The 22,646-nt window shown below is 56.8% G+C and overlaps 2 protein-coding genes across 3 annotated transcripts in view; one reads left to right on the top strand and one right to left on the bottom strand.

The window, feature by feature from the left end:
• NUP188 (nucleoporin 188) overlaps positions 1-11,145 on the top strand; it is a 46,851-nt gene extending 35,706 nt beyond the window's left edge. Inside the window, exons 26-44 of one of the 2 annotated variants that reach the window (XM_024126142.3) lie at positions 329-535; positions 655-824; positions 1,337-1,406; positions 1,812-1,879; positions 2,311-2,506; positions 4,602-4,679; positions 4,997-5,082; positions 5,324-5,469; positions 5,642-5,868; positions 6,953-7,153; positions 7,302-7,394; positions 7,757-7,915; positions 8,261-8,398; positions 9,043-9,117; positions 9,206-9,430; positions 9,558-9,689; positions 9,928-10,001; positions 10,138-10,267; positions 10,392-11,145. In XM_024126142.3, coding sequence (XP_023981910.1) covers positions 329-535; positions 655-824; positions 1,337-1,406; positions 1,812-1,879; positions 2,311-2,506; positions 4,602-4,679; positions 4,997-5,082; positions 5,324-5,469; positions 5,642-5,868; positions 6,953-7,153; positions 7,302-7,394; positions 7,757-7,915; positions 8,261-8,398; positions 9,043-9,117; positions 9,206-9,430; positions 9,558-9,689; positions 9,928-10,001; positions 10,138-10,267; positions 10,392-10,568 — 2,652 coding nt within the window. In that variant the 3' untranslated portion in view covers positions 10,569-11,145. The remainder of the gene's footprint in view (positions 1-328; positions 536-654; positions 825-1,336; positions 1,407-1,811; positions 1,880-2,310; positions 2,507-4,601; positions 4,680-4,996; positions 5,083-5,323; positions 5,470-5,641; positions 5,869-6,952; positions 7,154-7,301; positions 7,395-7,756; positions 7,916-8,260; positions 8,399-9,042; positions 9,118-9,205; positions 9,431-9,557; positions 9,690-9,927; positions 10,002-10,137; positions 10,268-10,391) is intronic. The other variant, XM_007103772.4, reaches the window with a different exon arrangement.
• Positions 11,146-12,684: 1,539 nt separating this feature from the next.
• SH3GLB2 (SH3 domain containing GRB2 like, endophilin B2) lies at positions 12,685-19,783 on the bottom strand (the record flags this gene model as incomplete). The annotated part of the gene is made up of 10 exons (XM_028497914.2): positions 12,685-12,937; positions 13,245-13,485; positions 13,888-13,988; positions 14,323-14,412; positions 14,945-14,968; positions 15,376-15,525; positions 16,882-16,944; positions 19,077-19,169; positions 19,446-19,579; positions 19,732-19,783. Coding segments are annotated over 10 exons (1,056 nt in total), but the record flags the coding sequence as incomplete, so codon positions are not given.
• Between the last annotated feature and the right edge of the window lie 2,863 nt (positions 19,784-22,646).

Here is a 22,646-nt window from a genome sequence, read left to right as displayed (position 1 = left end):
AGGCTCAGCGGCCATGGCTCACGGGCCCAGCCGCTCCGCGGCATGTGGGATCCTCCCAGACCGGGGCGCGAACCCGGTTCCCCTGCATCGGCAGGCGGACGCGCAACCACTGCGCCACCAGGGAAGCCCCTTGATTACTATTTCTTGTGGGAATCGTTGGGCATCTTTTGCTGTAGTTTGGAATGATGTCTCTTTTGACCCAGAGCTATCCATCTGAATGTTTCCCTTTCTGGCATTTTCCGAGAGTTGTTCAGCACCTTTCTTCAGGAGTCTGTTGAGGTCTCTCTGGAGGTAGAGCTCTAAGCCTGTGTGTCCCGGTCTCCACCAGGTGGCCCCGATGTCAGTATATGCCTGCCTGGGCAATGATGCGGCTGCCATCCGCGATGCCTTCCTGACCCGACTGCAGAGCAAGATTGAGGACATGCGCATCAAAGTCATGATTCTGGAATTCCTCACAGTTGCCGTAGAGACGCAGCCAGGCCTCATTGAACTGTTTCTGAATCTGGAGGTGAAGGATGGCAGTGATGGCTCCAAGGTGAGCCTGCACCCGGGATGAAGCTGGGAGACGGCTCCCTGGGAGGTGGGTGCTGGACTCTGCGGGTCCAGTTGATGGCAGAAGCTGTGGGGCTGAACTCTCGCCTGCCCCTCTTGCAGGAATTCAGCCTTGGGGTGTGGAGCTGTCTCCATGTGGTGCTGGAGCTGATTGATTCCCAGCAGCAGGATCGCTACTGGTGCCCACCGCTGCTGCACCGTGCAGCCATTGCCTTTCTGCATGCCCTGTGGCAGGACCGTCGGGACAGTGCCATGCTGGTCCTCAGAACCAAGTGAGTCTGTCTCCAGGAGTTACTTAACCTCCAGGGCTCATGTCCTTGTCTGTAAGATGGGGTAACAGTCATTCTGAGAGATTTGTTGTGACACGTCCCTGGGCACATGCATAAAAGAGCTTAGTGCCTCAGTCGGTGTGTGGGAGTTTATTCTCTTTTTAAAGCTGCCACCAGCAGGCATAACCTTTACTCTGATGTGTTTACCTTAGAGTTTCCACCTTTTGCATTTCTGCCTTCTGCCAACCCCCCAAAACCATCATTCGTGAGAAACAGTAGATTCAGATGAGAGTGGCTCACTCAAGCCATTGGACTGAATGGAGCACGCTTTTCTCTTGGAGCCTGTTTTGTCCATGGAACCCTTGATGTTTATGTAGGAGCAAGCAGCCCACGCAGCAGATGTTAGGGTTGTGGGAGCAATAAAATGTGGAAAAGTAACCACCAAGGGGAGGTGGGGAGAGGAGAAGGGACCGGGTAAGAGAACATGTGATTGCCAACACGTATTTTCTTTTTAGACCCAAGTTCTGGGAGAATTTAACCAGTCCACTATTTGGAACCCTTTCTCCTCCCTCAGAAACAGCCGAGGTGAGCAGTGGTGGAGGGAGGGACAGTGACTGCAAGTCCCTGGGAGTCAAGGCTGGGCTGTGAGACTGAGCTGTGGCAAGTGCTCCTCCGCTAATTAAACAACCAGAATGTTTTCTTCACTAGAAACTTCTCTCTCAGAGAAGTGCTCGCCTCCTCTCCCTTTGCTGTCTTGCTCTGGGAAGTAGAGCGGCAGGCCCTGCTCTGTGTTGCTGGCTCTGTGGTCCCCACTCACTTGGAGACACTGTGGACCTGCTGCTTCTGCTCTTGCTAGTTAGATGCACACTCACATTCGACAGGGAATGTGCTTTCTCGTTTTCCAGTGTCGGGTCCCTGCTCTGTGTCCTTGTGGGAGCGCGGGGCACCAGGGGAGAGGTTCTCATGATTCTCTGCTCTCCCCCTCCACAGCCCAGCATCCTGGAAACCTGTGCCCTAATCATGAAGATAATTTGCTTGGAGATATACTATGTAGTTAAGTGAGTCCCTTCCCCTTTTGAGATTTTAATTAGAGGTTTGTGGCGGGGGGACCATGGTAGTCTACGGCTGAGGGCACAGCTGTATGAGCCAAGGCAGAGGAGAGAGCTGGTTTGGAGCCATTTATGGAGGGCCACTGGTCTGTGTCCCTGGCCAGTCCATTGATGGCACATATGATTGTCAGAAAGAGTTATTGTGAAGCAAACTCCATGTGCTCGGGATTTTATGGAGGAGGAATCCTAGAAAAGGCCTCAGCCTAACCCATTATGTTGAGCAAGAAGTGTGAGCCCCACACATCGGAGCTGATCGGGAGCCGTCTGCGTTTAAGCCCATGTGAGGTGGTTTTCTCTGCCTCAGCAACAGTCTGTGCCCATCACATTCCCATCTGCTTTTAAAACCTAACTGTAGGTTTTGTTTCTTCTCGAAACCATAGGGGCTCATTAGACCAGTCTTTAAAAGATACACTCGAGAAATTTTCCAGCGAGAAACGCTTTGCCTACTGGTCAGGGTATGTCAAGTCCTTGGCAGGTCACACAGCTGACACAGAGGGCAGCAGCTGCACCTCCCTGGTAGAGTATCAGATGTTGGTCTCCGCCTGGAGGATGTTTCTCATCATCGCCACCAGTCACGTAAGAACCTCCTGGGGTGGTTTTCCCTTTGGTATCCTAGCAACGATTTGCTGGGACGCCTAGCAGATACAGCCCCTTGGGATAAAGAATGAATCAGGATTTTTCTCTGAGAGCTAAAATGTAACAGGTTCTGTGCCAAATACGGGGTGTTTGAGGGCTTTGGGGCAAACAAGAGACCCTTAAAGAAAATACAGAGAAGTCATTTTAAATCCCTTCAGACATTCATAAAACCCTCCTACAGCCACCTTTGTGGCCCTGGATAGGTCCAGGGGCTCCCTTCGTTCATCCACCTCTTGTGCACGTGGATAGTTGGCCTTCTCACGCTGTGTGCCCTGTGGATGCTAGATACATATTTGTTGACTAGTCAGCAGGTAGCTGCAACGGCTGCAGCAGCACCCTCTCTAGGGAACAGTTGGTTTTCCTTGGTTCTAGAAACGGTATTTCCTGGTCTTCTTAGAAAAAGAACAGAGGCCGTTGTCTCTGCAACGTGTGTCTACAGAGCATTGGTTTTTAGAGAGAGAGTTAACGTTTGGGAAGAATTTGCATTTTTCCTTGGCTTTTTGTGTGTGCGTGTGTGTGTGTGTGCGCGTGCGCGCGCGTGCGTGTGCTTTGACAACGCCATGCTGTGGAGTAAGGACTTGATATTGACCTATTTTGCCTTAGGGAATCAAGATTACTATCTTGATTTCATTACTAACTTCAGCTTAATAGATGCCCTTTGTTCCAGGCACACTCTTACATCTTCCATGACTTGTTCCCTAGTGCCAGACTGCCCACAGCCTTGGAGCTGGGCTGTGGCAGAGTGGTTTTGGACCCCTGAGACCGTAGACACACCAAAAGGCTCAACCATCTTGGGGGAATGATTGATTCCCCAGGCAGTAATTTGTGTGTCACCTGCCTTTTAGGTCCTGCCTGGGCAGCAGTTCTTGAATTGCAGCTCTGAAAATCCCACCATCCTCTTTTCCCCTAGGAAACCTATCTGGTTTAGTCCAGGATATTGATCATTCATTCATTTAATGGATAGTAATGGAATGCTTACTGTGTGCCAGGCACCGGCATGCAGCAGTGAATAAGGCAGATACGGTCTTTGATCTCATGGAAGGTGGCCCATGAGAGAGGCAAATTGTGAACAAATTTACAAAGAAATATAGTTTGGGATTGTGGTAGTTCACTAGGAAGGAAATAACCAAGATGCTGTGGTAGGGCTTCCCTGGTGGCGCAGTGGTTAAGAATCCGCCTGCCAATGCAGGGGACACAGGTTCGAGCCCTGGTCCGGGAAGCTCCCACATCCTGCGGAGCAACTAAGCCCGTACGCCACAACTACTGAGACTGTGCTCTAGAGCCCACGAGCCACAGCTCCTGAAGCCCGTGCGCCTAGAGCCCGTGCTCTGCATCAAGAGAAGCCACCGCAATGAGAAGCCTGCACACCACAAGGAAGAGTAGCCCCCGATGACCACAACTAGAGAAAAAAGCCCGTGTGCAGCAACGAAGACCCAACACAGACATACATACATACATACATAAATACATAAATAAATAAAATTTTAAATATATATATATTAAAAAAAAAAAGATGCTATGGTAGCAACTGCTAAAGGAGGATAGGAGTGGTTGGAGGCCCTCTCTGAGGAGGTGCTGTCCACACTGAGGCCTGAGTGTGTGAGGAACCTTCCAGAGGGTGCTCTAGGCAGTCAGAGTCACAGATGCAGGGGTCCAGAAGTGGGAAGAACTCGGCCTGTTCATGGAGGAGGAAGGAGGCCTGTAGGGCTGGAGTCGAGTGAGCACAACGGGGGTGATACCAAAATCAGGCGGACCAGATCCTAAGGGGCTCCCAGGCCTTGTAGAGGAGTTTGTGTTTCTAGATAGTTCCACTGGGAAGCCTTGAAGGGTCTGAGCAGAGGAAGGATGTCATCAGTGGGGAGGTGAACCTGGGCTTGCTTCTGACCATGGCTAAGGTGGACAGAGGAACAGCAGGGTCCTCAAGCCCCATTTTAATCAGGCAGTCGGTGACTAATTACCTGACAGAGGACCCCACCTTTCTTGGCTTTTAGAGTCTGGGAAATTTTCCTGACGTTTTCTTCCTGTTCCTTTGCAGGCGGAGATAATGCACCTGACCGACTCTGCAGTGCGTCGCCAGCTCTTTCTTGATGTGCTCGATGGGACCAAGGCGTTAGTAAGTGTGTCTGGGAGATTTCCCATTCCTCCCAGGGAGAAGGTCTCCGAGGTCAAATAGCTGCTCACAAGCCTGCAGCCGCAAGAGTGGTCAGGTCAAAGGGCTCAAGTGGCCTGGGAGGCCCGAGGCTGCAGTGGGAGGCAGAGGCCTGCTGCCGCCGTGCCAACCCCTGGCCTCTTCCCCGTGACCCACCCCTGTGAGCTCGCTGCTGGGAAAGAAAGGCCTGAGGCCGAAGGTGCCTGTGGACGGAGCTCACATCTTCCCGCCTCGTCAGCTCATAGGAAGCCTGACGTTAACTGTGTGCCGTCTCCCCTCAGCTCCTAGTCCCCGCCTCCGTGAACTGCCTCCGCCTGGGCTCCATGATGTGCACCCTGCTGCTTATTCTTCTCCGGCAGTGGAAGAGGTGAGCCCTGTGCCAGGAGGAGCGGCCTGTCCCATCCTCTTTACTGATGCTTGCTTTACCCTTCCCGAAGGGGAGGAAGTGGTTGTGAAATGGGCTGGCCTCCCCTCGTGGGGAACGGGACTCAGGCAGACACCTGATGTGAGGCTCACTGCTCCGCGGGCATCCTGCGGGGAGCAGGGCCGTGTGTGGCCTTTCTCTGAGGTGTGTTCTCCCCGCCCTCTCCTCTCCATGTTGCTTCTAGCGAGTTAGGTTCTGTGGATGAAATCCTCAGACCCTTGACGGAGATCCTGGAGGGAGTGCTGCAGGCAGACCAGCAACTCATGGAGAAGACCAAGGCCAAGGTGTTCTCAGCGTTCATCACGGTGCTGCAGATGAAGGAGATGAGAGGTAAGGGGCAGAGAGGAGCCGGTGGAGCGGTCTCCCGGCCCGTGTGCCAGCCAGCCTGGACAGGGCTTCCTCCACTTCAGAGCCAGACGTTTCTCCTGTGAGGCTTGAGTTTTTGGTCTCGGAACTCTTATCTTCAGGAAAACTCTTTTTCTCCTCCCCTCCCATGGGACAGATGCCTTGGTGAGCATGACAGCGTCCCCTCCCATCTGCTTTGCAGTGAGCGACATCCCCCAGTACTCCCAGCTGGTGCTGAATGTCTGTGAGACCCTCCAAGAAGAGGTGATTGCACTCTTCGACCAGACCCGCCACAGTCTGGCATCAGGCAGTGCCACAGAGGACAAGGACAGCATGGAAACTGACGACTGCTCCCGGCCCCGGCACAAGGACCAGCGGGATGGGGTGAGGGGGCACCCTGTCTGTCCTTCCCACACGCATCCACAGATATGAAGTGCTGCCTCCTCTGTGCCAGGCCCTGGGGGAGATTAGTGACCAAGACAGTCACAGCCTGATGGGGAAAGTTAATAAATCAGAGTGTGCAGAGATGTGTCAGAATTCCATTGTGGAAAGTCCTGCAGGGGTGAAACAGGGAGAATGTGCAGCATGGAGTTCTCACATCATCTAGGGATTCAGAGAGAAAGCGCCCTTTCAGCAGTGACTTAAAGAACTGGTAGAGCCACGCAGGCCACGGGAGCAGGGGAGCTTCGGGCAGCGAGGACAGCGTGCACTGAGCTGTGAGTAACAGTCATCTGGTGTGAGCCAAGATGAAGTGAGGCCTGGAGAGCTGGGGGCTAGATGACCAGCAGCCTTGTCAGGGTCTTTGGTCTGGCTCCTAAGTGAAATAGGAAACGATTTAAGGATTTTAAGCAAGGGAGAGAAAAGATGAGATTTGTACTTTAGTAAGCGTGCTGGATGTAGTACAGAACACTTTTTCAAACTGTGGGTCAGGACCTATAAATGGGTCTTGAGCTCATTTGGTTACAACCAGCATTCTTTAAATGAAGTAGAATAAAACGTAAACAAAAATGTCAGTGTGCTTTGCAGGAGATAAGGGTAGGTTTAATGAAAACATGTAAGTATGCCTATACTGGAGTGCAGTGTAAAACGTATTATTACTTTGGGTGGCTCGTGGTCAACAGTAAGTGAAAAGCCACTGGGATGAAGATGGAGTAGAGAGGATCCAGAGAGAGTGAAGGACCATTTAGTAGGCGACTGCAATAGTGCAGCTAGAGGGGAGGCCACTTTGACTCCACGCAGCAGCGGGCTCGGGTTGTGGAATTGGGAAGGTGCGCTGACACGGCTTGATGGCAGTTTGGGGTGGTGGGGGGAGGGCAGAGTCACAGCGGTGGGACGCGGGCGCTGGAGTCCTGTCTCAGCCGGCTCACTCGGAGGCGGGGGTGACCGGGGGAAGTCCGTCCTCTTCCCTCCTCCTTCCCCTGCACTTCCTCCTTCCCTTTCACCCATCTTTGCCCCTGGGCCCCAGCAGGTGTGTGTCCTGGGCCTGCATCTGGCCAAGGAGCTGTGTGAGGTGGACGAGGATGGCGACTCGTGGCTGCAGGTGACCCGCAGGCTCCCCCTCCTGCCGACCCTCTTCACCACCCTGGAGGTGAGCCTTCGCATGAAGCAGAACCTGCATTTCACCGAGGCCGCGCTGCACCTGCTCCTCACGCTGGCTCGCACCCAGCAGGTAGGAGGCAAGCCCGAGGGAGCCTCTTTGCTTGTGCTGGGTGGGTTCTGACGCTGCCTGAGTCTCCCAGCCCAAGACCTCCACCTGCCCCTTGGGTGGGACGGCTGCAGTGACAGCTTCCATCTCATTCTGCATCTTTCCCTCCCAGGGGGCCACAGCAGTGGCTGGAGCCGGCATCACCCAGAGCATTTGTTTGCCCCTCCTGAGTGTGTACCAGCTGAGCACCAATGGGACAGTGCAGGTGAGTGCCGGTGGCCTGCCACTGCCTCCCCCAGCCCCCTTGGTGCTTTCACTTGCCCTGGAAGTGGCTCTCTTTAGTGGCCTAGTTAACGCACTGATGGTGCAGAATCCTCCCCGCCCCCAGACTGACCTCTAGCAAGAGAAGCTCACACAGCTAGTTAGTGCTGGACGCGGGTCTAGAACCTAGGATTCCTGTAACTGCTGCCTTTGGACCCCGTCTGGCCTTGCTGGCGTCCATTCCAGGAGCTTTTCTACTCCGACCAGCCAGGCTGCCTCGGCTGCTGGGCTGCAAGGAGGCCCTGCTCTACCTGTCAGCTGGGTTTCTCGGCGCTGTCGTGATCCTGTCTGCTGTTTGTGTCTCAGACGCCCGGCACCTCTCGGAAGTCGCTGGACGCCCCCTCTTGGCCGGGTGTCTACCGCCTGTCCACGTCCCTGATGGAGCGGCTCCTCAAAACCCTGCGCTACAACTTCCTGACCGAGGCCCTGGACTTCGTGGGGGTTCACCAGGAGCGGGCCTTACAGGTGAGGGGCTGCTGGCATCTTTGGGGTCGGGGCTTGGGGTTCAGGGTCGTCTGGGCTGTTCAGGGCTGAGGCTTGGCAGTTGAGCAGTGCCAGTGCTCTCGCTTCTGAGATGCCGTAAGGACTGTTGGCTGACAGGCCGAGCACCGCGGCTGCCCTGCTGAGGGAGGGGAACGGTCTGGGATCCGCTCAGACAGAAACCTCTTAGAAACCGCGAGCGTCCAGCCACCTGTTAATGCTGCCACCTCAGCGTATGTGGGCCCAGGACCTCTCCTCCCCGCGGGAGGGTGGGAGCAGGCGTGGCAGGTCCCTGAGTCATGCCCTCCTTCCCCGTGTCCCCCCTCCCAGTGCCTCAATGCGGTGAGGACGGTGCAGAGTCTGGCGTGCCTGGAGGAGGCAGACCACACCGTGGGCTTCCTCCTGCAGCTCTCCAGCTTCAGGAAGGAGTGGCACTTCCACCTGCCTCAGCTTATGCGGGACGTCCAGGTGGGGCCTCAGACCTGCTTCTTGCAGGGTCTGGGGAAATGCTCGGAGGGGATGGGGCGGGGAGTGCATCGCAGGCCTGGTCCTGGAACGTGGGCTTTTTCTTTAGGTAGCACAGGGTTTGGTTTCACATTGCTCCCTCTGGAGCTGAATTTTCCCTCCACAGGACAGGGCAGCCTTGTAGGTTGAGAAGCTGGCCTCTGTGGGATCGACCTTGGTTCGCATCCCTTAGAACAGGACTTGGGAGCCAGCCGAAGGAGGGGGACAGGGAAAGAACACAGGCTCTGGAGTCGGACAGGCCTGTCATTTGCTGGTTGTGTGAGCTTGGTGAATGTACTTCACCTCTCTCTAAGCCTTTTTCTTCTTCTGTAAGATGGGAAAATTATCCCCATCTTACTCATTTACTTAGGACCTCATACTGTGCCTGGCATCTAGCTGGGTCCCAGGGAAACCGTCCAGGCATCTGTTGACCCACAGTTTGCAGTTGAGCATGCTTGGTGGCTGTGAGATTTTGAGCTAGAGAATGTAGGGAGGGGCTCAGGGGTCCGGAGAAGTGCGTTGTTACTATAGAGACCTGCATGATCGGTCTAGTTGGTTGGGCTGCTGCCTCGAGGCTCCCCCTCACCCCTCCCCTGGGTTTGCTGCAGGTAAACCTGGGCTACCTGTGCCAGGCCTGTACCTCCCTCCTGCACAGCCGCAAGATGCTGCAGCACTACCTGCAGGTAACTGAGCCCTTGTCCGCCGCGGCTGCCTGGACCGCCTCACCCCTGGCTTCCGTGGGCTCCAGCCATCTCTTGTCTCCCCCACCAGAACAAAAACGGGGAGGGCATCCCCTCGGCTGTCGCCCCCCGAGCTCAGCGGCCACCTACAGCTGCCCCCTCCTGCTCCTCCTCCAAGCAGCCCACTCCTGACACAGAGGCCTCGGAGCAGCGGGCCTTGCACACCGTCCAGTACGGGCTCCTCAAGATCCTCAGCAGGACCCTGGCGGCCCTGCGCCACTTTACCCCCGACGTGTGCCAGATCCTGCTGGATCAGGTACCAGCCACACTGTGCCGCCAGCCTCCAGTGGAGCCGTGAAGGCTCTGCTGTGCCACGCTCTGCACCAAGAGCTGCCTGGGTCCTGTGGGGCCCTACATCGCTCTCGTCTTGCCTTGCCTTGCAGTCCCTGGACCTTGCTGAATACGACTTCCTGTTTGCCCTGAGCTTCACCACTCCCACCTTTGACTCCGAAGTGGCCCCCTCTTTTGGGACCCTTCTGGCCACAGTCAATGTGGCCCTAAACATGCTTGGAGAGGTCAGTTGGGCCCTCAACCCAAGTCTTCCCCGTTTTCCTAACCGTGACCTTGGGCACGTTTATCTAGCCTCCCCTTCGTAAAGTGAATGTGATAGAGGCGACCTGTAAGAATTAGCGTGAGACTTAAATGAATAACTGATTAAATAGCTTAGCGTAGGCCCTGCAAAATGGAAGCTCTCAGTGAGCTGGAGCTGTTACTGTTACCTTATTTTTTTAACCCCCGTTTATTTTTCTCCAGCTGGACAAGAAAAAGGAGCCTCTCACCCAGGCAGTGGGGCTCAGCACACAAGCGGAAGGGACCAGAACACTGAAGTAAGAAAGCCCTCCTTCTGGGATTTGGTTTGGGGTTGGGGCGGTCTTGGGCTGGCTCTTCTCTTGGCTCAGTGGCCCACCGCACACTGCCAGCTTGGCCCTCTCTGCAGCAGCGCCCAAACCTGCCCTTCTCCAGGTCCCTCCTGATGTTTACCATGGAGAACTGCTTCTACCTGCTCATCTCCCAGGCAATGCGTTACCTTAGGGACCCGGCTGTGCACCCCCGGGACAAGCAGCGGATGAAGCAGGAGCTCAGCTCAGAGTTGGTAGGACGGGTAGGGGGCCCCGCCTGGTGGGGCGGGGCCCCAGGAGGTCCCAGTCCCCCACTTCCCGTGGCCAGCCCTGAGGGTGGGGGACGCGGGGCCTCACCAGGTGCTTTTTCTCTTGCAGAGCACTCTGCTCTCCAGCCTCTCACGCTACTTCCGCCGGGGAGCCCCCAGCTCCCCTGCTGCTGGCATCCTTCCCTCGCCTCAGGGCAAGTCCACCTCTCTCTCCAAGGTCAGCCCTGAGAGTCAGGAGCCTCTGATCCAGCTAGTGCAGGCCTTTGTCCGACACGTGCAAAGATAGGGCATCGGGCCCGCCGCCCGCCTTCCACTCTCCACCAGCCTGCATGGCAGCCCTGGGCAGCAGGGGTGCTGCTGGCCTGAGGGGCCTGTCTGGGGCTGAGAGCAGCTCCCGTCACCCTCTCCAGAGTAGCCACGACTCCAGCCACCGGCCACCAGCCCCCAGCATTATTTTTGTAATAGATCAAGAGGTCAACAGCGGGGAGCCACGAGTCTGCTGCGCTCACAGTCTCCTGTTCAGAATGCTCCCAAGTGGTGTATTCCTTTCCTTTAAGCATTCCCCACAGCACTTGACCCTGGCCCTGGGGAGAGATGCGGGAGCCAGTGTCACGTGCAACCAGGAGAGGCTGTACGCACGGGTTTGAGAATCTGTTTTCCACGCTCTGTTCTTGCAGTTTTGGGTAATATTGTGGTCTATTTATACAAATATTAAAATACTGTTTATACACAGCCGTGTGGGGTGTACCTTCAAAGCCCAAGGACTAGCCAGCTCTCAAGAGCATCGAACCGCCTCCCTCGGCCGAGGGCCCAGAGTGGAGTGGAGGTTTGGGGAAGGCGAGATAGCCACCATTGACCTAACAAACAAACGTTCCTCCGTTCACGTCTCGGCGTTGGGGGTGCTGGGCGGGCGCTCAGATTCCCCCCTCCTTGGCCCCCGCCCAGGTCTTGTCCCCGACCCCTACCACGCGCCTCCACTTACAGCTGACTGAGCTCACCACCGGGTGGAGCCTTCCTTGAAGCTCTGCTCCTAGTTATAGCTCTGTGCCTCCCCCTCCCTTCAGAAGGCCCGGCGGTGGGGCCCACCAGCCTCTAGCCTCTAGCCTCCTTGGAACCTAATCACAGAGTTCTGGGCCCGGCTACAAGCCTTAATCTAAAACCTGGCTTGTAGCCCAGAGCTACCACTTGAAGTTTCTGGAACCAGACTGACCTGGGCTAGAGTCCCTGCGTGGCCACTTGCCAGTATGGAACCTTGCGGAGGTGACTTTCTGATCTCTTCTTCCCTCATCTGCGAGGACGACACGAGAATACACGTGAACGTGCTTGGCTCAATGCCGGGCCCCTGGGAAGCACTGTCAGCTGTCGATTACTCAAGCTTAAACTATCATGCAAATTTTACAGTCCACTCCACTCTGCCCGATTTTAGGCAAGTTTTTCTCAGGAATCAAACATCTATTATGCAGCTTCATGGGACCTCCCTGGTGGTCCAGTGGTTAGGACCCTGCGCTTCCACTGCACGGGGCCTGGGTTCAACCCAGATCCTGCAAGCTGCACGGTGTGGCCCAAACAACCCACCCCCACCCCCAAAAAAACCAACAATGTAGATTACACAGCTGCAGTTAGGAGAACAGCACTCCCTCCTGAGCAGCACAGGCAGCGTGGAGGAAGGGAGGCGCTGGCTTTGCCCTAAGAGCTCTCCCTCCCTCTGCCCTAGTGCTTCTGGGAGGGGCCCACAGCAGGCACGTGCGTTGCTCTCTGTACATCACGCCCCCGCCCCAGAAGGAGGGGTGGTGCAGATGTGAAGTCTCCTCTTCCCTTTCCCACCTGCGAGGCCTGCGACCCGACCGGAGCCCAGGCAACATGCACACGAAGGATGGTTTATTATTTGTCACTGGCTAGAGAGCAAGCAGACAGGCAGAGTAAAAAGATCCGTTAAAAAGTGAGTGTGGAGAGGTGCAGGCTGCAGCCACCATACTTGGCTTGAGCTGTATGGGAGGGGAAGGGTAGCACCGGGGAGATGCCGCTCCATGGCCCAGGCCCACCTCTCCTGCCAGGCTCCCCTCTGCTCCAGCTCATCCAGAGGGGACGACATCCAGTCCTCAGGCCTGCCACAGACCTGCCTGCCTTTCCCCCTTTGCTGCTTTTGGCAACTAAAAGGCAGGAGCTCCCTCCCCCAGGGTGCGCCCCGGGGCTTCCTCAGGCCGTCTGCACTGACCCCCACGGGCCTAGGCGCTGAGTGCAGCTGCTGCAGCCAGGCCCTCCCTCCTTAGCAGGAGCCGGGAGGGCTGGGGCGCTCAGGGATGCAGGCGGGGGTGGGGGGCGGAGGGGGGGATCTCCAGAACCAGGTCAGAAGCAGGGCTGCGGGAGGGGCCGGGATCATTCAGCCTCTGGGGCCCCTCGCAGCTGGAGGACCGGGGGCAGGATGGGATGGGGTTGGTTTCCCCACCCTGAGCAGCTGGGTCACCAACAGACAAGACAAGTGGCAGGGCTGCACCCATCCTCTCCTGCCCAGGCCAGAATGGGCAGGGGGCCTGGGAGGGCATCTGCTTAGCTAAGCAGTTCCAAGTAGGTGACAGGGACCTTGCCCTTCTTGTTGCCTCTCTCGCCAATGAGCCAGTCAGGGTCCATGCCAGGCAGGCTGTAGACAGTGATGAGCTGAAGAGGAGGGCGGAGAAGGAGGGTCACGCCCCGGCCAGGCAGAACTGGCCCCAGCCCGAAGAGGGGACAGACTTGCGGTCTCCCCCGATACACGGGAAACGACACCTCCTGAGGCGGGCGCTCACCTCCTCAGCTGCTCTACACAGATCAGAGAGGCTGCTTCCTCAGAGCTGGAGCCGTCTCCGCCTACCCGACTGGCCCCAGCTCTACCCGCAGGGCCACTCGGAGGCTGGCAGCCCCCAGCTCCAGTTTCCCGGTGCCCGCGAGCCGGCCCTCCCCCGGTCCTCGCGGCCCCCAGGCCCACCTCGTCAGCCAGCAGGGCCAGCTCGCTGCTGTCGGCTGCCTCGTAGTCGTAGAGGACCCGGGCCTTCCGGGTCCCGCTGGCGGGAGGCGCCACCTCCTCCAGGCGGAGGGCGGCCTCCCCCGGAGGGGCCAGGCCGGCCACAGAGGGCCCCCCAGGCATAGTGGCCGCGGCGGTGGTGGGTGAGGTGCTGCTGAGGGGCGGGGAAGCGGGCTCTGTGGTGCCCACGAAGGTGCCTGGAAATCTGGAGAGGAGAGAGTGGGGCACACCTCAGCAGCCGGGAGCCACATCCCCCAGGGAGTCCCGTGTGCCCCGCCAAACGCCAGCTGGGTCCACGGCCGTGGAGGCGAGGAGACCCCGCTACTTACATGGCTCCCTGGGAGCTGGCGGCATGAAGGGAAGAGGGAAACGGGGAACGTGAGATGCTCCGCTGTCCCCGCCACCCCCCACCCCCCACAGTCTCGGGAAACCGCGCCAGAGGTCCCCAAGGCCAGCCACCTCGCTGTCACTGTGAGAGGGTGCCCGGGCCCAGGGAGCGGTGCGACGTCCCACCACAGTCGGCAGCCCTCCACCCCGCCCTGGGTGTCACGGGGCTTTCCGAGCTTGGGGTGGTCGGGGCTGGGAGCCAGGGGACCCCGGCGGGCACCTGCCCAGCTGTTTCTGTAGGTCCAGCATGTGGCGGTAGCACTGGGCATAGTAAGTGGTCTGAGACTCAACGAACTCATGGAGGCAGCGAAGGTGGTTCACCTGCGGGGAAGACGCCCATGGCTGACGGGGGGATGCGAGGGGCCAAAACATCCCATTCCCCGTCCTGTCCTCTGCAGCCCCCGGCCCGGCATTCCGATGTCTTCTGCGCAGGCCACTTGCTCCCTGGGGTTGGAGGGAGGTACCCCCGCTTTGGGACCTGCTCCGCCGATGCTAAATCCCATCTTTACAGACTGCAAGCTCAAGCGCCCCCTTCCCCACCTGCCTTCGAGATCCAGGTTCACTTGCTGCCTCAATATGGACTAGTTTCACGGGGACACGAGGGGCGGCATGAAGACGGTGGATGACACGAGGAGGAAACGGGGGCAGGACTCACGTGAGTGCTACTGATTCCCTCCAGCAGGAGCCGGGTCACTTCTGCCTGCCGGTCAAACTCTGTCTGGGCCACTCGGAGCTCCTGCTCAGCCTGGGAAGGGCAGGGCATGAGCGCCAGAACAAGAACCGCCCCGGCTTCCCTCCCACCAGCCTCCTCCCGCGCCCCCGAAGCCACCCAGGAGCGGCCTCCTCTTCCCTTCTGTGGCAGCTGTCACCTCCCCCCGGGAATGCAGACATCGGTGGCAGGAGTGCGGTTCCCACCCCTGACTTCAGGCCTGAAGCCCCGACCCCTGGAGGAGCGACAGCCCCGCCTGGACACCACCCCCTCCTGAGGCCAGTTCCTGGACAAGCAGACAGAGCCTCGGGCGCCCTGCCTTGGCCTCTCATACTCATTCATTTGCCCATCTGACGCCACCGCCCATCAGGGACAAATCCAACCAACAGCTGCCTCCGGAGGGCCCACTGGGTGCAACAGGGCAGAGAGGAAGTGACAAGCCCTACCGTGGCCCCAGCGAGTGAGGGCAGAGCCCAGAACTAGAAACAGACCTGCCCCCAACGGCAGCAGGTGAGCCTGGACACCCGCTGCCCACCCCCTGCAGCCTCTTCCCTGAGCCCCGACTTACCTTGTCCACCTCATCATTCCAGAGCTGCGGAGACCACAACAGGACAGGTCAGCGGGGGAGGGAGGGGGGCACCGGTCAGCAGGGGAGGGGAGTACGGCCGAACCCCAGAGCCCAGGCCCTGCCCCAGCTCCCTGAGACCCCAACCTCTCCCCAACTCCCTCCCCACAGCCCAACGAGGAGCTGAGGCTGGGGTGAGGCCTGGTGTGAAAGGGGGGGCTCCGACATCATAGTCCGTCTAGTCCCACATGCCACATGCGGGGAGGGGGGACAGCCAGCTGGTGAGTCCTACTTGGGTTTCTCCTACAGTGCCACTCCCCAGGCTCTGACTGGGGTCTCAAGGGAGACTGAGCGTCCCGCACCCCACCCTGACACTTGGCTAAGGCTGGTGGGCTGGGAGGCAGGACTGTGTGACCCTGGACCAGTCACTGAACCTTTCTGTCCTTCGGCAGAGAAAGGCAGCCTCGTGCCCGAGTCACACTGGGGTTCAAAGGCACAAGGAAAAAACAGGGCCGTCTCCACCCTCCTGGATAGTCCTCTTTCCACTCGGCCCAGGAAGGGGGGCGGGAAGTGTCATCCAGAGTCTAAAGAAGAAAGACCCCCCTCCCCCCACCATGGCTTAGGAGACCCATTTCTCCTGCCCGCTGCTACCCTAAGATGTGACCTGAAATGCGGAAAGCAAAACAAGGCCAGCCCTTGGACAGAGGTGTCCCACCTCAGTGCCGTTTAGCAAATCACAACATGGGAAGCAACCTCCACGTGGACACATGTCGGAGACCCAGCCACAGGGGCCCGGCGGACTACACTGTGGTTCACGCCCCCGAGGACAAATGACTGCACACGGCAACATGCTTATGACAGATGGAGAAGAACCAGAGGGTCTTTGCGGAAGGTTGTCACTCGTCGGGGGGGGGGGGCGGGGGGGGAAAGGAGGGACAGAGAGAGAGAGGCAGAGAAAGACACAGCGGTGGTTTCGTTTCGACAGGCCTGATGGGATAGGTGTGATCTGCCTATTTCCCAAACTAAACAGTAAATACCACAAATCTCAACAGAGCTGTAGGAAGAAAAGACACCAAGACATTCAACATCTTCCGGATCCAGCGTGGGGGGGGGGTGGGGGGGGGGGGGGGGGGGGGGGGCGGGGGGGGAAAGGAGGGACAGAGAGAGAGAGGCAGAGAAAGACACAGCGGTGGTTTCGTTTCGACAGGCCTGATGGGATAGGTGTGATCTGCCTATTTCCCAAACTAAACAGTAAATACCACAAATCTCAACAGAGCTGTAGGAAGAAAAGACACCAAGACATTCAACATCTTCCGGATCCAGCCCCGCCCATCCCACCTCCAGAGTCCCAGCCCCTGCCCCGCCCTCACGCTCAGCTTCAGGCCAGCTCAGGACACCTCTGTTCTCCAGCCTCTGGGCCTCGGGCCCAGGCGGCTCCTTCCCCCACCCGGCTGTGCCCTCCCACCCTCCCCGTTCAGTCTCAAGCACTTCCATGACACCTAGCAGATGTGCTATGGAGGCAGCTGGATGGACAGCGCCGTCCCTGTCCCCCGTGACCCCGTGGCAGGCCAGGCCCAGACCTCCCCCCTCTCCTCTGGGCCGCACTGCCGGGCGCTCCGGGACGGTGAGTGTGGGAGGGGGCGGTGCCTGCTTTGGGGGGGTCGGGGCTGAGCAGACTCTCAGGTGCCCTGGAGGTGGGGCCGCTGCCGCCCCAAGTGCACCGGGCTGTGCCGCGCAGTGGGCCAGGCTCACCTTCAGCGCTGGGCAGGGAGAAGCAAGGCCGGCCACACAGGCCCAGGGCCCAGGGCCGAGGCGGGTGGACAGGACTTGCCGGCCCAGGGGCGCGGCCCCCGCCTCCCCCTCTGGCTCCAGTTCGCTGCACGCCAGGCCCGAGTGTGGGAGGTGGGGGGAGCGGGGCGGGGCGGGGCGGGGGCGCTTACCGCGGAGGCGCTGGCCGAGAGAATGTAATTACGAGGTCTAGTCTGCTGAAAGTCAGGCACCGCCTGGCAGGGAACAGAGTTCATGGGGGGAGGGGGTCATGTGGGGCCGGGCCGGGAGGCCGCCCTAGACCCTCTCACGGGGGGAGATGCCAGGAGCCCCTGACCCCACGGACAGGACGGTACAGACAAGTACAACACGGAGTCCCCCACTTCTCCCCAAGCCAACCACCTGCAGAGGAGGCGGGCCGAGGCGAATCCAGACCAAGATTAAGTGGGTGGACACGCCTGCCATCAGGGCCCTTACCTGGGGCAAGCCACAGACGGGTCCAGCCCCTGGCCCGGCGGCCACGGCCCCTCCTCCGGGGCCCCAGCCTCACTCAGACGCCCCAGCTAGACCCACCGTCCTCCCAACAAAGCCCGCCCCGCCCAGCTCTCTCCGTCCAGAACCTCTGCACACCACATCTCTCGCTCCTGCAGCAAGGACCAGGCCCCTCCCCACAACGAGGATGGACAGACGGATGCATGGATGGACACAGTGACAGGCTTTCAACATTTGCAAAAAGCTGACTCACAGGCTCCAATGCCTGGCGTCCCCCCGAAGCAGAGGCTACGCATGGTAGAGCCTCCAGTGGGGAGACCAGCTGCTTGCAAAACGCCCCGAGGACGTCCCCGGCCGACCCGGCACTGTGGGCCCGAGGCCGAGATGGGCAAACCAGAAGCAGCACAGCACGTGGGACAGGTATACTCACATCTCCCTCACACTGAGCCAAGTTACCCAAAGCAGAACGGAAAGGAACAAAAACAAAGAGTTAGTGAGTCGACAGCGCAGGCGGGAGCAGGCCCCCGGGGTCCCGGCGGGAGGGACACACAACCCTGCCCTCTGGAAGGAGTCCTGACGCGCGCGCGCGCGTGTGTGTGTGTGTGTGTGTGTGTGTGTGTGTGAGTGAGTGTGTGTGTGTGTGTGTTGAGAGGGGTAGGAAGGACGGGGTGCACTGCTTGGCTGGAGTCCTCTGGGATGCTGTGTCTGGGCTGCCAGGGCCCAGCTCGGGACGGGGTGTCCTGCCCAAGCCAAAGACTCTGGGCCAACCAACTGGAGGGGAGGTCGTGCCATCCCAGTAACTAAGGAAGGGCTCCCCAGCCTGGCTGATATAGGAAGAGCTTGTCCTGGCCAAGTTACCCCAGACAGGTGGTCCACCCGAGTGGCGGGGAGACTGTCCTGTCCAGGTGACTTAGACAGACGTAGGACATCCTGCCCAAGCCAACAAGACTCCAGTGGCTGAGCCCCTGCCTCCAGTTTGGACCCCACACAATTGGATGAGCCGGGACCTTGCCCACGGCTCTCGCCAGACGCATTGCCCAGGCTCCGCGGCCCCAGGTGGCCACACTGAGGGCAGGGAACGCGAGGAGGGTTGGAGGCTGGAACTCTCAGGGGAGCGGGGAGCTCGGGCCGGATGTTTCCATGGCGTGCCCTGGACCTGACCTGGGGATTCCCTCCCCAGGGCGTGAGGTGGCCTTTTGGGCCCTGCACCCCAAGCAGCCTGGCCACCCTCAGGCCCAGCTCTCCCAACCCTGGCCTAGCCCTGGTCAAAGTGTCCCACACTGTGTCCCATCGGCCTGGCTGAACAGGCCTCCGTGAGCCGAGAGTGAAGGGGGAGCAAAGACAGCCCAGGCCCTACCCAGTGCCGTGGGGCTCCCAGAGGGCCCCTCAGACATGGCCCTGGGCAGGCGGGCGGTCCCGCTCCGGGGCCCTCCGCACCACCACAGGGGAGCCTGAGCGCAGAGCACCCTGCGACCAGCGCTGGAGCAGCAGGTGGGGGAGTTAGTAGGGGGCGCCATGTCCAGGCAGCGCCGGGAACAGAGCCGAGCACCCAGGGAGGGCAGGGCAGGGGCATGCAAGAAGCCAACTGGCTGTCCGTCTGGGGAGGCTGCGGGCCGCCCTGAGCCCAGGTCGGGGCACTGCTGGTCCGCCCACCCCCATCAACGTCTGCCCTGGGTCCCAGGGCTCTGGGCCACCAGGGGTCTGTTGCAGGTGGGGCAGAGAAGCGTGACCTGAAGTGGTCAGCCCAGAGCAGCAGCCCCCAGCCAGGCCTCTCCAGGCAGGGACAGGGGAGAACAGTCATGCCAAACACCAGGTCCCTTCACCCCCTCCTTGGCTCCAACCAGGGCCGGGGGCAGGAGGCCAGCAGGACACCTACCGTGGCTTTGGCTTCTGCGGCCTTGGCCTTCTTCAGCCGCGCTTTGCAGGCATCCAGGTCCAGACGCCGGTTATGGAGGAGCCGCCTCTCCTTCTGAGGGGGTGGGAACGGGGAACAGTGAGGCCTGGGGCAGCCCTGGGAGACCCCTGGCCCCGGCAGGCCCAGCCCCCAGGACCATCTGGGCAAGACGGGGAAACCGAGGCCTGGACGGGGGGAGTCATCCACTCCAGGCCACTCAGTCCACAAGAGCCATGTCTGGGGAGGTCCCAGGAGTGCTGGGTCCCAGCATGGGAGGAGAGCCTGGGCTCAGCAGCTATGAGGAGAGGGCTGCCACTGTTACCAGGAAGCAAGTGGCCCCAGGCCCCTCACCGAAATCGTCTTCCAGTCCCCTTCCAGGAAGGTGCGCAGGGGTGTAAGGAAGTTGATGGAGGCCGTGTGGATAAAATCCCTCTCTGCGGCTCCCAGGCGCTTTTCTGCTTCTGCCACCTTGATCAGTGTCTTCCCTGAGAAACAAAGTGGAGGGGTGAAGAAAAGGGTCAGGCTCAGGCCGCTCTGACCCCCAGGAAGTAGGGGAGAGCTCAGAGAGAGATGTTCCGAGAGGCAAGAACAGAATGGCTGGCCTGGGAAAATGTGGAAAATCTACACATCCAGATACCTATCGACAAATAAATAGCGGGATGCCCGAAGAACAGAACGCTACACAGCCATTAAAAAGATGTGTGGTGGGGGGAACTTTCAGAATGACAGAGGAAGGAGCTCAGCAGATCCTCTCCCCTCAAAGCAATAATAAAACTGGACACAGGGACTTCCCTGGTGATCCAGTGGTTAACACTCCACGCTTCAACAGCAGGGGGTCCAGGTTCAATCCCTGGTCGGGGAACTAGATCCTGTATGCTGTGCAGTGCGGCCCAAAGGAAAAAAAAAAAAAAAAAAAGAATATCCTTTTAAAAAAACCACAACTGGACAAAGTTCTCAAAAACAATTCTGGACTCTGGAAATTAACCTAAGGCAAATAACAAACTGAGAAGCATTTATTCCAGAACTTTTGGACCTTGGTAAAAATAATGGAGCCTGTGGCTTTTTAGCCTGGGGGTACTCCCATCTCCTCAAGCTCTGTGGTGCTGTAGCTCTAGCAGGGTGGGGCAAGCCCTGAGGGGGCTGACTTGATTTGGGCTTGAACACAGAAAAACCCATGGGACAGGTTCACAAACAATAGTGATCTCAATGGCAAATAATCAGGAAAGGCCAACATCACAGCTAACATGAAGCTGGAATACTGCTTGGAACAAGCAACAGACCTGCCGGAAATTTAACAGGAGATCTGGGAAATGAAATAGTCATAGTGGGCCTTGATGAAATCCAGATATCTCTGGTGGTCTGGAAGGCTATGCATGTGTATAGCACACTTGGGAGAGATGGGAGAGAACCCCAGCTATCAACTCATTCTTGGCTAGTGGGAGGCTTTGCACATTCACAAACTAAAAGCTGAGCAGACGTGTAAACTTTGAGTGTGTTCCCCAGCCCACTCAAAAATTCATAAGTAAAGCCTTAATGGTGCAAGATGTTTAAGCACAACCTCTGATTAATCATTGGCTGACCACTAACATATGCTGAGCTGGAAGAAACCCCTAGGAAGCTAGGCTTAAAAATAAAAATTATAATTTAAAAAAAAAACAAGTAGAGACATCAGTAGCTGCATACTGCAGAGAACACAGACTCTAAACAATTAGCTCAGGCAAGTCTCTAAAGAAACAAACAAACAGCAGTAATAACTCAACAAAAATTATAAGACATGCAAAGAAATAGGAAAGTACAGACAGTACACAGGGAAACAAAGCAATCAACAGACACCATCTCCAAGGAGGCCCAGATATTAGACTTAGCAGACAAAGACTTCTAAGCAGCTATTACAAATAAGTAAAAGAACAAAAACAAAACAAAACCCTGACGGTAGGGAGGGACAAATTAGTTATGGGATTAAACTAGTATATATGTAATAGATAAGCAACAAGGATATAGGGACTTCCCTGGTGGCGCAGTGCTTAAGAATCCTCCTGACAATTCAGGGGACACAGGTTCAATCCCTGGTCTGGAAAGATCCCACATGCTGCGGAGCAACTACGCCCATGTGCCACAACTACTGAGCCTGTGCTCTAGAGCCCGCGAGCCACAACTACTGAGCCCACATGCCACAACTACTGAAGCCCACGTGCCTAGAACCCATGCTCTACAACAAGAGAAGCAACCTCGATAAGAAGCCAGTGCACCGCAACAAACAGTAGCCCCTCTCTCCACAACTAGGGAAAGCCCACGTACAGCAACAGAGACCCAACACAGCCAAAAATAAATAAATGAATAAATTTATTAAAAAAAAAAAAAAAAAAAAGAATCCACCTGCCAATGCAGGGGACACATGTTCGAACCCTGGTCTGGGAAGATCCCACATGCCACAGAACAACTAAGCCCGTGCGCTACAACTAGTGAGCCTGCGCTCTAGAGCCTGTGAGCCACAACTACTGAGCCTGCATGCCACAACTACTGAAGCCCACGCACCTAGAGCCAGTGCTCCACAACAAAGAGAAGCCACTGCAATGAGAAGCCCACACACTGCAATGAAGAGTAGCCCCCACTCGCTGCAACTAGAGAAAGCCCGTGCACAGCAATGAAGACCCAACACAGCCAAAAGTAAATTAAAAAAAAAAAGGATATACTGTATAGCACAGGGAATTATAGCCATTATCTTATAATAACCTACAATTGAATATAATCAGCAAAAATACTGAATCACTATGCTGTACACCAGAAACTAACACATATTATAAACCAACTATAATTAAAAAATAAAAAACCTAATAGAAACAATGTTTAAAGATTTAAGGAAAGTATGATGACAATGACATCTCAAATAAGGAATGTCAATAAACAGATTAAAATTATAAAAAAGAAATGAAAATTCTAGAGTTGAAAAGTATAATAACTGATAAGAAAAAGTCACTAGAAGGGTTCAACAGCAGATTTGAACTGGCTTCTTATCAAAAACAAGGGAGGCCAATGTGAGAGGATATATTCAAAGTGATGAAAGGAAAAAAACTCTCATCCAAGAATTTTATATACAGCAAAACTGTCTTCCAAAAGTGAACACAAAAAAAAGACATTCCCAGATAAACAAAGGCTAAAAGAATTCATTGCTGGCAGACCTGCCATAGAAGAAATACTTCAGGTTCAAGTGAAATGACACTAGATGGTAACCTGAATCTACATAAGGAAATACAGAGCACCAGTAAAGGTAATTATATAGGCACATATAAAGGACAATATAAATTTTTTTCTCTTAATTGATTTAAAAGACAACTACATAAAACAATAATTACAAAACTGTGTTGTTGAAATATAATATGTATGACAATAATAGCACAAAGGAAGAGGGCGAGAAGGGAGTTATACTGGAGCAAAGTTTCTATATTTTACTGGAATTCAGTTAGTATTACTCCAAAGTAGATTGTGTTAAGTTAAAATGCATATTGTAATTTAAATTGTAAAACCACTAAGAGGGACTCCCCTGGTGGTCCA

Source organism: Physeter macrocephalus, chromosome 13, assembly GCF_002837175.3.
Source record: "Physeter macrocephalus isolate SW-GA chromosome 13, ASM283717v5, whole genome shotgun sequence".
NCBI lineage: Eukaryota > Metazoa > Chordata > Mammalia > Artiodactyla > Physeteridae > Physeter > Physeter macrocephalus.
The sequence above is the reverse complement of the archived record's forward strand: the minus strand, read 5'-3'. Positions and strand labels throughout refer to the sequence as shown.